This window comes from Colias croceus, chromosome 1 (genome assembly GCF_905220415.1).
Source record: "Colias croceus chromosome 1, ilColCroc2.1".
Taxonomy (NCBI): domain Eukaryota; kingdom Metazoa; phylum Arthropoda; class Insecta; order Lepidoptera; family Pieridae; genus Colias; species Colias croceus.
This window is the reverse complement of record NC_059537.1, coordinates 11,799,817-11,813,263: the sequence shown is the minus strand read 5'-3', so window position 1 is coordinate 11,813,263 and position 13,447 is coordinate 11,799,817. Positions and strand designations below refer to the sequence as shown.

General features: G+C 30.3%; 1 protein-coding gene across 2 annotated transcripts; it reads right to left on the bottom strand.

Moving 5' to 3' along the window:
• Positions 1–283: 283 nt before the first annotated feature.
• Positions 284–12,580, bottom strand: LOC123690860 (apolipoprotein D-like). 2 transcript variants are annotated; one of them, XM_045634966.1, is made up of 5 exons: positions 12,460–12,580; positions 3,751–3,879; positions 3,309–3,439; positions 2,213–2,397; positions 284–1,335 (listed from the first exon to the last, which is right to left on the bottom strand). In XM_045634966.1, exons 2-5 carry the CDS (start codon positions 3,877–3,879, stop codon positions 1,190–1,192), a joined length of 591 nt encoding a protein of 196 aa, XP_045490922.1. In that variant the 5' UTR covers positions 12,460–12,580; the 3' UTR covers positions 284–1,189. The 2 variants fall into 2 exon arrangements, with proteins under 2 accessions (XP_045490922.1, XP_045490914.1); XM_045634958.1 differs by having other exon boundaries at positions 12,432–12,543.
• Positions 12,581–13,447: the final 867 nt, after the last annotated feature.

Genomic DNA, 13,447 nt, shown 5'->3' with positions numbered 1-13,447 from the left:
TTTCACACACATCCTAAATTCATAACTATATATATATAGAATATACTTTACCAAGAGCCCTTTGTTAAGGATAATCGTAGTCTTGTCCTTTATTTTATCCTTCTTAGACACGTCTAATGCTTAAATTCAATATAAAAACTGAAAATCTATAATCCAGAGACAGTTTATTGCGTGTTTTTAATACCTACATAGATTGAGATATCTCTATTTTGAATACAATATGTAATTACAGAAACATAGGACTCAAAAATTCCTTTTATTTGGAACAAGTAAAACAAATGCATCAATTGAAATGATATATTAAAATAAATAGTAAATTTACATGTATACTTTACTCGCTACGTAAACTTGTTACAGTTAGGTACTGTTGAACTAGTTTTATCCTTACTGATATAGATGTAATACATTAAAGTTATGACAAGAGTATATGTATTTACTTATAAATTGAAATAAACGCTACAAAATTAGTCATAGGGCCCCATTGATCATATTATTATAGCTATGACATAATATTTGTACCATATACAATAAACATACCATAAACAATTTTTAACAATAGTCTACGTGGATGGCTTGGCCTTATAATCAAATTTACAGTTAACTTTTTTTAGTAATAGTTAAATTGCAAAGTCAGGCCATTAATAGCGAGTTTATTGTGTTATTAACAATAAACCTATAAATGTATACAGCAGGATGTTTTGGCTACCAAGGCCACTTTTTGCCATCTACCGCAAAAAATATAAAAAACTTAATGATCTTACACACGGTTTTTTAGTGTGACGTAATATTTAAATTATTTGTGAAGTGTAAAATTATTATTTACCTATATTCCAACTAAGTAGTTAGAAAGTGAAAATTTTTATCAACAGACAAAATTAATCATAAGGTAATGATGTAATTTCCGAATGCATCCAATAATCGTAATCATTAAGTACATATTCATAGTTTGTTGACAAAAATTTTATTAAAATTACCCTTAAAATAATCATGATTTTTTACCAAACCTTAAACCAAATGTGGTCAAATATAATACTGAACCATTCTCTACCAAGAAACTAGCGCCTCTACAGACTATAATTTAATTTTTTTTGCCATCACTGGCTATCGATTTAAAAGAAAATTACATGACCAAAATTCAGCCAATGTGAGTGTTCTCAATCAAGGTAATATTATATAAATAATCTATTATTTATTCCTCGTTATCATCAGGGCAATTGGTCTGATCAGTTTTCATGAAATAGGCTCGACTGATGTTATTCTTATCGGCTGCTGCGTAGACTTGCTCCAAAACACTGAGAGGTGGATTCCTTTGTCTCGTGAGGATCCAGGCGATTTCTGAAAGGTTTGGCAAAAAAAAATTAGTCCAAGATTTAGTTCGTAGTAGGTTAACTAGTAGTAGTAGATTTTTAGTATAATTCAATGTAGAGTCAAGTGTTTTAGTATCACTCTTATGGACATTTTGTGTTCGCTATAGATCGAAGGTTTTATCAAATTAATCACTTTACCAGTCCATGTATAACTATTTTATTATATGATGTTAGTTACTTCCCCATATATTAGGACCATAAATCAATAAAATTAAAGATTTAAAATATCAGAGACGTCAAATTATTAACTCCTTTAAAATTTTGGTCAAGGATTTCAAGTCACCAATTAATATGTTTTACCAACATTTGATCGCGTGTAATATAATTTTTTAATAAAGTATAATTACTTATGTCAGAAAAAATAATATATTTTTTGAACCACTCAGCATAAAATAATTATCATCATCAACATAATTACGTATATTTCAATTCAAGTTACAGCAAGTATTCAAATCCTTACCTAATTACAAATGCAAAAGTTTGTTTGTTCGTATGGCCTTTCTTCACGAGGAAGTAATTTTATGATATTATGTTTGCTCGGGGATAGTTAGGGGTCGAGAGAGTGACTACTTTAACCACAGCAAAATATCTCAATTGGGAATTTCCGCTGGCTACGAAAAGCCAGTATTTCTATATTTTCTGATAGTAGTATATACCATATTTAACTTCATCTACATTATTAACTACTAGTGAATGGTTACTATGTTATGATAAAAGTACTTATAGAAGAAGTCTAAAATAACTCAGGCCCCGGAACCACAGACAATCTATTGTGTCTGGGACCGATCGGGCCGCCTGGGGCTCAATGGGTTAAATAAACATAATATGTTTGAGTTTAAGTTTACCTGCATGCATGAACCCGAAGTCCATGCAACTCCACACCAAGGAGTAATTATCATAGTCAGTTTCAAGCACCCAGTAGGGAGCAGGTATATCCACAGGCAACGACGGGAACCGAACGCTCAGCTTGGCTTCATCAGATCGACTGACTTGCACAGCTACACCAAGAATTCCTGATTTTACGCCGGAACTGCAAAATATGATATTACTAGCTTACCGCCCGCGGCTTCGCCCGCTTTGACTTAACCTTATAAATTATATACCAAAACCTTCCTCTTTAATCACTCTATATCTATTAAAAAAACCGCATCAAAATCCGTTGCGTATTTGAAAGATTTAAGCATACAAAGGGACATAGGGACAGAGAAAGTGACTTTGTTTTATACTATGTAGTGGTTTTTTTAGAAATTGTGAATATTTAGTGTCTTTAAAGGCACAGGACTGTGTGTCGAATTTTTGGATAGATATCAATGATAATGCGACTAGATTGATTTCTTTTATAACAGTCATTTACATGATTTAATGTATGAGAATTTTTATAGGTTCTACATACAATTTACAATCAGGAAATTTACTTCAGGATCAATAAAAAAGCTTCAATACACTTAATAACCACTAATTTTTATAGCATAAAATTGTATTGATAAATTATAGCATAAGTTGCATTTATTAAGATCACGACACTAATTAAGTTGTCTTAATTGTGGTTGTTAAATTTATAAAAGCTTTCCACCCGCGGTATCGCCCGCTTTGTCTAAAACCTAATCCATACTAATATTATAAATGCGAAAGTAACTCTGTCTGTCTGTCTGTTACTCAATCACGCCTAAACTACTGAACCAATTTGCATGAAATTTGGTATGGATATATTTTGATACCCGAGAAAGGAAATAGGCCTTTTATTGCGAAATATGTAGCACGGGCGAAGCCGGGGCGGACCGCTAGTAAAGTATATACTAAAACCTTCCTCTTGGATCACTCTATCTATTCAAAAAACCGCATCAAAATCCGTTGCGTAGTTTTAAAGATTTAAGCATACAAAGGGACATAGGGACAGAGAAAGCGACTTTGTTTTATGCTATGTAGTGATTTTCTACTTACTATGTATTAACTTGTTGATTATGCACCGCGATGGCTCCATTGTCCTTTTCAGAATATGTAGCTGTGATGCATTTACCACCCAATTCGAATATGGCGAAATATTTCTCTACTTCATACCACTTTCCCAGGTACTGAAAAAATATAATTATAAAGTAAAAGTATCTTTAAAAAAACTTTTATAGATTTTAAATATTTCTGAATAGGTTTTACTTTTGTTGTTAAGGTACGGAAAAGCAATGAATTTCGTTTACATTGTTATGATTTTCATCAGACATCACAATACGTTTTATAATTTTTGTGTTAGTATGAGAGCTATTGCTAAAACAGGAATTATCTCCTACATCCGCCAGATAAACGCTTTTTAATTGAAAGAAGTGTTGCCTTTCCGATTCCCAACTTTAATAAAATATTCTTGCAAATATATAATATTAGATATACATACTCTACTAGGAATGAAGTCAGTCATGGCGGATACATCGGGGCATCCACCAGGGAGCAGCACTTGCGCACTGACCGTGGTCAATGTGAAGAGACCGCAGAGGAAAACTGCTATTGACCGTAGTACCGACATCTGTAACAATTCATATTACATTAGATATTATATACATTAGATATTATCTTTTAATTTAAGTGTATAAGAAGAATTTATTTAGAATAGAAATTGTAAAAAATGTGTGGTGAAGTTATTTTACAAACATCTGAAATATTAAAATATTAATTATTGACCCTTTATGAGGGCTCCGTATCTAATCCACGGAACATCCATGTTCGTGATACTACTGAAAGTTTTTTATAAAATAATATATTATAATATGCTGATATAGGTATATAATTTTTTTATTAATAAAATAATTATTATTATTTTAAAGGATTGAAAAGTAATTTTCCATCACCATGTCTCAAAGGTATACAAAGTTAAAGTTAATGTTAGCGATTGGAGAATTAAACATTCTAACCTAATTGAGCTGTCTAGATATCCTTCAAACAAGTACCTTATAATTTAAGTTTGATCGTAAAATTGTATTTATTTAGGTTCAACCATGGCTACATTCTTAGGCATTCTAAATTAAACGTTTTACATTCCCCATACAAATCATTTTTTGATAATTTAAATTGCCATAACATCTTATAAGTTAGGTACCTACTAGCTTACCGCCCGCGGCTTTGCCCGCTTTGCCTAAAACCTAATAAATTATATACTAAAATAAAACCTTCCTCTTGAATCACTCTATCTATTAAAAAAAACAGCATTCAAATCCGTTGCGTAGTTTTAAAGATTTAAGCATACAAAGGGACACAGTGACAGAGAAAGCGACTTTGTTTTATACTATGTATTGATAACTAATTTCGACCCGAAGTAGGTAGCCAAATCTGTTGCTAAGCTGTAGAAATATTTACACACGCAATATTTTGAATTATTTATTCAAAATTGATTGATTGATTTATTCATTCAAATATTTTGATGTATGGTCACATTTTTTAAGGATTGATGAGTAAGACTGATACAAAGAAAATTTCAGTTCTTTTGTAGATAACAAACATTGTAAATATTGTTCGACAGAAATTTTGTTAATTTTATGATTCACATTGAGGCGTGTAAAATGATTCGTTGTTATTTTTATGACTTCATACTCAATGGTCACCGGTTTGTTTGCACAAGATATTATGATAAATACCTTATCCGATATTGGTTAAGTTTTTATTTGAAAAGACGAGTCAAATTACTGGTATGCTGGTATGTGCTCTATCGATAATTTTTTGTTGGTTATTCGAATTTGTTATTTGAGTAGGAGTTTGTAAAACTTCGCAAGGTTAAAATTGGCTAAACGTAAAAAATAAATAAATATGTTAGTAGAAATAAACAATCATATCTAGTATCTACTTTTATATAGTCTGGCAAAAGCGGTGCATATTTAAATTTATTATGTTTTTGTCTATTATTTTATTTGGTTTTATTTTTTAGTTGAAAGGATTTCGGGAAATTTTGATGTATAGAGGGAAACTGGATGCAGGCTGCTTTATAATATAAGAAATACAAAAAGGTATTCAAATAGAGATGTAAGTAATTTTTTTAGGGGAGGTGTCACGCGATATCCTGAAGATATATAATATTCTGTTATATAAGTTATATAATATAGTTTCAGAAGTAATATTTAATCGATGCATACATCAAATATAAGGCTTCTAAGACATATTAAAATTGCGTGTAATTATGATCCAATAAATAAACTACTTCATAGGTAGAGTTAATTATGAAAATATGTATATAAATAAATAGGTTATCATAAAAAATCATTTCGATCTTTGTTAATATCTACATAGATCAAAAACAGTGATCTTGTGTTATAAATAATGATTATAAGCAGACCGCCGCGCCATGATGTCCGATAACTTGAATATGTAACTTAACTCTTAAGTATGCTGACGAGTGACATGGTATCCCCATTCAGACCTAAGTACATAACTTACGGTACTCATAACGGGACTGTCATGGCTACTGGCTGTAGGGTTGCTACTTTGACAAATATGGTAATATTAATGAGAAATAAATAAAAAATCTGCTCTACCTAAAATTGGGGATGCTTGAAAAGAACATGTAGGTATTTTATACCTGTTGCTGCATTTTCTAATATGGTCATATTAATAACTAGTTAGCTGTGCTCCGCAGTTTTACCCGCAGTGCTCCGCTCCTGTTGGTCTCAGCGAGATAATATATAGCCTAGCCATCCTCGATAAATGGGCTATTTAACTCCGAAAGAATTTTTTAAATCGGACCAGTAGTTCACGAGATAAGCGCGTTCAAACATACAAACAAATAAACTCTTCAGCTTTATAAGCATAGATGAGACGAGATGATGTGAAATCGGCAAAAGAAGTAGAGATTATTTCGTATGATGCAGAACGAAATGATAAGAAATATAGGTATATCTTTCTATTTAAGCTTAACATATTTCTCTGATTCATAGCGATAATTTTGCTGTTAATAGAAATTCAATATGAAAGTAACTTATCTTACTCTTCACTGACTACAAGGTGTGGTTATTTTGATATTTTGTTGATTAACCACGCCCTCGTAGGCTTAGTCACTAAAATCCAAATACTAAAATAGTAACCGCTGGTCCCGCCTAAACTACAAGATATGGCTCATCCAAATATAAACGATAAAGTACATAAACGGAAAAAAGATAAGTTTGTTAGCAAACACGTTGATGACATATATCTGAATTTCTCTCTCATTTTTTTAGGAAGGGTAAATCATTCCGTTTCATAGTTCTCTGGTAATTTTTCGAAGATTTACAAAATTTGAAGTTATTGGTATTCCATTAATATGTTCTTATGAATATTATCTAATAAGAGATACTATATTATGTCTTCTTTATGAATATAATAATATTACGCTCTTAATTACGCTTTAAAACCCTTACCTACCTACTCTTCCATTCATAGCTACACACCTTTATCGATACATCGATAGTTTATGGTCTTTTTATTTCCAACCAATTTCCAACAATATGCACAACATGTCAACTACAATATTTTTAGTTTTCCTAAGAATAAAAACATAATATTTTATTTTTATTGAACTTGCAAATTATGGAAGTCATTATGATTTTAGATATAATGTCCTTTTTCAATAAAATAATGAGCTAGGCAATAGTTTAAAATTGGATTAAGCATTGATGTGTCTATAATAATAAAATATAAATTACCTATATTTTAAATCGAATTATAAATGGTAAATATGAATATCTATACTAATATATGTATTATAAAGCTGGAGAGTTTATTTGTTTGTTTGAACTCGCTAATCTCAGGAACTATGGTCCGATTTGAAAAATTCTTTCAGTGTTATAGCCTATGCATCGAGGAAGTCTATAGGCTATATGTATATCATCACGCTAAGACCAACAGGAACGGAGCCACGCGGGTGAAACCGTGAAGCGCAGCTAGTAAAATATAAAGTAAAGTAAATTATATCATAATTCCTGCTTGCGGTCAGCTCGGCTAACCTCTACAAAATGTTTTTATTGAAACACACAGTTATCATATAATATTCATCTAAGATATATATATCACGAAAATTAAATACCTACGATGTATAAATTTTGTAACAATTTCTCGAATAGTTTATCAATTTATTAGGTAGGTAATTCTTAAATTTTTTGCAAGGTTCTTGTCATCATCTTTTATATCTACTAAAAAATCTCAAAATTTTAAGACCGTGTGTGGCTTAGTAATAGTCTTAATATACAGACAGAACCGAGAGGAGATAAAATTATTAAGATTATTTGTCAATAAAATAAAAATAAGAAATGTATCTGCCCCATTATAAATAAAATTATTAGTCAATAAAATAAAAATAAGAAATGTATCTGCCCCATCTATACATATAATAAATCTGTAGAAGGGTCAATTCTGTACATTGAAAATATTGAAAAAATAAATACCAGGGGGTGTTACTGGATCGATACCAAACCCAAATATGTGATTAAAAAAATTTTTGTCTGTCTGTCTGTCTGTCTGTCTGTATGTGAAGGCATCACGTAAAAACTAACGATTCGATTTCGATGAAACTTGGTACCTATAATTATCCCACCAAAAACATAAATGTAAAAATTGGAGCCGAGTTCAATCGTTGACTTAATTTGCCAAAAAAGAAATGAGATCTAATTAATGTGTGCCAAGTTCTGCAGACAGCGCAGAAATTTATTTATAAAGATGTATTAAGTTCTTAGGTTGACTGAAAACTCAATTGTTTTATTTTCCCTTAGAGAACAATGTTTATTCCAAAATATAACTTTTTTAATTTGAATAATATAATTATTTTCACAAAGCAAACAACTAATGACCTATTGAACCCCATAATTTGATGAGGCTAGTTTTTAGAACTTCACAAAATATAAACAGTATGTAAAACTAGCCTCATCAAATTATGGGGTTCAATAGGTCATTAGTTGTTTGCTTTGTGAAAATAATTATATTATTCAAATTAAAAAAGTTATATTTTGGAATAAACATTGTTCTCTAAGGGAAAATAAAACAATTGAGTTTTCAGTCAACCTAAGAACTTAATACATCTTTATAAATAAATTTCTGCGCTGTCTGCAGAACTTGGCACACATTAATTAGATCTCATTTCTTTTTTGGCAAATTAAGTCAACGATTGAACTCGGCTCCAATTTTTACATTTATGTTTTTGGTGGGATATTATCATTACTTTTTGTACAGAAAATTACTCTGCAAATTTGATTTACTTTATGAATATAATTATACTTTTTATATACGATTTTTTTTATATTTTTTCTTGCGGATTCTTTGTATGGTTTGTTTAGTATTATTTTCTATATTTTCTTGTATGTTATGAATGTCAGCGCACATTGCCCCGTCATTATCTGCAATTTTTTAAACTCGTTTTCTATTTAAAAGATTACATGATTTTCTAAACATCCAGCGTGAATATATACACACACTATTACAAAGATGCAAAGATCGTTGTAGAAGAATCGTCGCTTTACTCCATGACGTTACGGTATTGCCATGACGAGATTTTGAAATTTTACTCTAAACGCGCCTAAAGATGTTTCACTTATATTAATATTAATATTACGCAAATTAAATCATTTCGACCTTCGACAAAGCCTTCTTCCATTACACTGAAATTAAAAATAAACTAAACACTCAAAGATAAAGAATAAAGAAATGTGAATTTGTAAAATTATATATTATTTTTAACTGTATGAGCAATATTTTTATTACAATTTTCTTTTATTTTACGTTTAATAATAGTTTTGAATAAAGAAATCATGCAATCGAAGTAATCCGCCCTAGCGATACTAGCGCGAGTGAGTGTGATGTCAGAGGCGCATCGAATCTACAGATGTTTCGCGCTAAAATATGTAAACTTCAATAATCTATATCTCAGTCATTTATTGATGGATTTCAAAATTTTTTTCGGCCACTGACTAGTTTTGATCTATTTTTTAAGACTAGTAAGGTGAATATACTATTTTCTATTTTTTTAAACTTTTCCATTTTTCCATACAAACAAAATTAATGTCATTGAAAAAAAAATTAAATACAAATAAATTCAGTATTTTCTGATTTTTTCCTTTGTACACTCACTATTACCTAGCTGATTACAAAATTTGAACTTTCTAGGTCATCTGGAAGTCGGTTAGGTTTTGTATATGTCTATAAGTCAGTCTTAAAAATTGCGATTTTTGGATATTAATATCTACGCAACTGTTTAATCTGTATTTATGAAATTTAAGGTTCTTGTTTATCTTGAGGTCCTCTTGATATGTACCAAATTTGGTTTATTTAACTTAAATAGTTTTCGAGTTATAAGGGGGTGAAAAGTGGCTCGAAATGGTTCGTGTAAATATACACACGGCTGCTGCTCGCCAGTTCTCTTCGCTTGAACTCGGCTTGACACGCTGCCGCGTGTCTAGATACCTTATTATCCTGGGCGTAAAATAGGATACTTTTTATCCTGGAAAAATACGTAGAAAAAAATTAACCTTAATTTTTCAGTTTTTTCCATAGACGTTGTTCTGTAGAACCGCGAACACACGTTGCGTATTATTATAGGCCTAGCCGCATTTGGGTCCAATAGAGTCAGAGTTACTCAAAATGGAGAAATAAACGATCCACGCGAAGACCGACATCCGCGCGGACGGAGTCGCGGGCGGAAGCTAGTTATAAATAAAATTATTTATAAATAGAAAATATACGATATTAATGTACATATCAGATATCTTTTAATTATTGGATCATTATATACATTCTGATGAATGAATGGGTTATGATCTACTTATATGTATGAGTATAATCAATAAGGGTACACCTGTTGCGAGTTTTTACCAGCATTATTGTATGCTTATATGTTTTTATGAGAAAAAAAAAACGATTGATACAATGATATGAAAAATTACCATTTAAGGGTTTCACATGTAGACAGATGTATTACACATCTGTTTATCTATTATTAGGATTTATGAACAAACAGGTGATTCTTCAGTCAGTATTGCAATTTGCAACTTTGTAGTATATTAAATAGTAACTATTGGTAGCGTCGCCCATGTTACAAATAATGTCCTTAACACTTAGATCACGTACGTAGTCACCGATGGATGAGATAATTTTTCAATTCAGTCCAGTAGTTCCCGCTATTAGTGCGTTTAAACAAACAAACATTTCAGCTTTATTAACATTTAGCATAATATATTGAACCTGGCTGTCTAATACTAAAACGAACCCTAACGTTAATTCTACAGCAAATTAACTCTTACTCGAACGACTCTTAAACGAAGTCTAACAGTAATTTGAAATACATTTAAGTGGGTAATTAATTAGATACAATTTACATGTTAAAGATAAACTAATAAATATATAATTAAGTTATTAGTTAATTTCAATATTTACTTCTGTATCCCAATATTGTGTGGATGAGGCACGCACCCGCGAGGACAAAAAGAAAATGGAGCGCTAATATAAGTATAAAATAGGTACTTATTCTGTATTTTTCTTATTTCTCGCGTAATTTTACAATAAAGGATTTCAATAAATATGTATTTATTATGTAGTGGATATCTCGCAGAAAATTGGAGTATGAAACAATTAGCACTTGGTTTTTATTTACTCAAGTTTACATATTATATTTAAGCCTGAGTATATTTATAAGGATATACGAGCATCAAATATCGATGCATTTAGAATCATTGAATGGTTAAAACTATAAGGTCAATTTTTAGTTTGTTTAACATAGCATTGACTAAGGTTACATGACGTAATTTTTGATAGTTTACCTCTCAGTGACTTGTTAAATAGTACCTAAATATCTATTTTTGCAATTTTATTAAGAATTCTTTAAATTGATACTTAATGTGTTCTGTAAATTTAAAGAGGAACGAGTAATTGAATTGTAATTCATCAACAATGATAACAAAATTATCAACTTTATGGTTAAGGTCTCATTTAATATATCGTAGAATTAGAACGTAAATCGTAATACGGGAAATTTAAAAAATGTATTTCTATAAAAACCTCTTTCCGTGATGGGCCAATAAATTATAATTTTATTATGTTTCTCTGTACTAAATTCCCAAGGAATATAATCTTGTTTATCGTCCATTCTATATCGGAAGTTTATTAATTGAAAATCACAGACCAATTTGATTTGTCTGTGTTTTTTTAAATTACAATATTTAATTTACTATCGACATTTCTCTTGATATTGTTCTTCAAATAAAGTTCACATTAATATCTGCTGTTAGCAGCATTATACCTATGTTGTTCGACTACTAGAGACTTAAATAATATAAAAAAGCAATCATTAATTAGAATCATTGACGTCAAATACTAATATTCAGTCAGTATTTTATATTAAAATAATAAAGGACAAAAAAATTGATTGATTTACTTTAGTTTTTCATGTATGTATTTTATTTAGCAATACTTACAGCTTACAGTAAAAATATCAATATGGCGAGGTTTTTCCCCGACTATAAACTAAAGATGCCAAAAAAACCTGGTTTATCAATAGTTAAATCAAATTTGCGCATATTCGGAAATGTGTATGTCTTGTATATTATAAAAGTACGTTATTAAAAGGAAAAGTAACAACTGATTGCAAGATTATATTATAACCTGTTTTTCATCTACTGGCATGAAGACTGGCATAGATAGTGACGATAAGAAAAGAAAACAGAGCTAAATTTGTAAATGAAACCTCATAGAAAATTCTAGAAGTGAGTTACAAAGGAAATGTTAAATTAGAGACGGCACTTTCTTATTCGGAAAAGCGGGCTAGTTTTCTTGTCACGTTTTATAGAAAATATTACCCCGATCTTTTCTTAACATACCTATGTAGTATGGTTTAAAAATCTATCTTTATACGTAATTGTAAATTTAATTTTAATATATGTAATAATTATGCAAGTATTAAAATCGATCTTTATTATCAATTTGATCATTAAAAAAATACGGTTCTGGTATCCTCTTTATCCTGAAGGAATGTAATAAATTAGTATTTTAAACTTTTCATTTATATTTTAAATATTTGCAATTATTATTTTATAACACATCATAAATAAAGGTAAAATGACTTATCCTATTACTTACATTGACGAAATGCATGTTCCTTACTTACCCTGTATAATTTTATTTTAAAAACACTACGGAAAAACTAAATATGTTCACATAGACGAGTTTCCTTACATCTGCTCTACCATGGACTGAGCGCGCCGGTCTATACGTTGCATAATATTATGTGTGTTTGTTTACTGATATTTCATAAAAAGCGTCGGAAAAAATATTTATATAGAATAGTAGGTATATATTATGTAATTGTGTATTAACTTGTCCTTGTATGTGTTATATTATCTAGATATATTCTAAAATCTAGAGAATCTATTAAAAACATTTTTGATCTATCAATATTTAATTTCTATGGTATGTATGCTTTGATCTACTAACTACTTGCTGGTTAAAAGGTATATGTGTACCTAATATGGTAAATAAAAAAAATACTATGCCGTGTAAATTAAAGATGAAAAAAAAATAAAGGTAATTGTTGGGATTAATTATTACTATGCATTAAGATGTTGTTTTGAAAAAGTTTTTTTATTGTCTGAAATTACAAAATTTCTATTTTTTAAGTGAACTGCCATCTAGTCTATCTTGTCTAAACTGCTATGTTACCTTGTAACTTAATGCTGTAGAAGGTTTTATGATGTTGCGATAGATGGCCTACGACAGAACCGCATACTTTGTATAAAAAAAATATTTTCCGTATTTATACAGAACTAATTATCCCAATGGCAAATTATTTAGTTATCAGCACAAATATTAAAAGAAATTAAAAAAAAAAACAATATAGGTTATGAAAATTCCCGCGTAGTTTAGAACCATGGTTCTTTTATATTATATGTTTTATAATTTCGCAGCTTACTTCGACTGGGAGCGTGGCGTCTCCTGTAATCCGGCTACTCGGAGGTCGGGTTCGGAGGATGGTTTGAGGTCGGGAGTCCTGGTGCTGTGTGGTCCATGTTGACTGGACGTCCACACTAAGCCTGGTATTAATATGGACCCCCCGGAGGAGTCTGGGGGGTGCAGGTTAACTAAGGAGGGGCGAACCG

Excerpts from the sequence above, each read along its gene's own strand:
- LOC123690860 (XM_045634958.1), bottom strand. Across the intron at positions 3,440-3,750 it reads CTGACTTCATTCCTAGTAGA|TACCTGGGAAAGTGGTATGA; the intron begins GTATGTATATCT and ends ATATTTTTTCAG. Across the intron at positions 1,336-2,212 it reads CTTCGGGTTCATGCATGCAG|AAATCGCCTGGATCCTCACG; the intron begins GTAAACTTAAAC and ends CAAACCTTTCAG.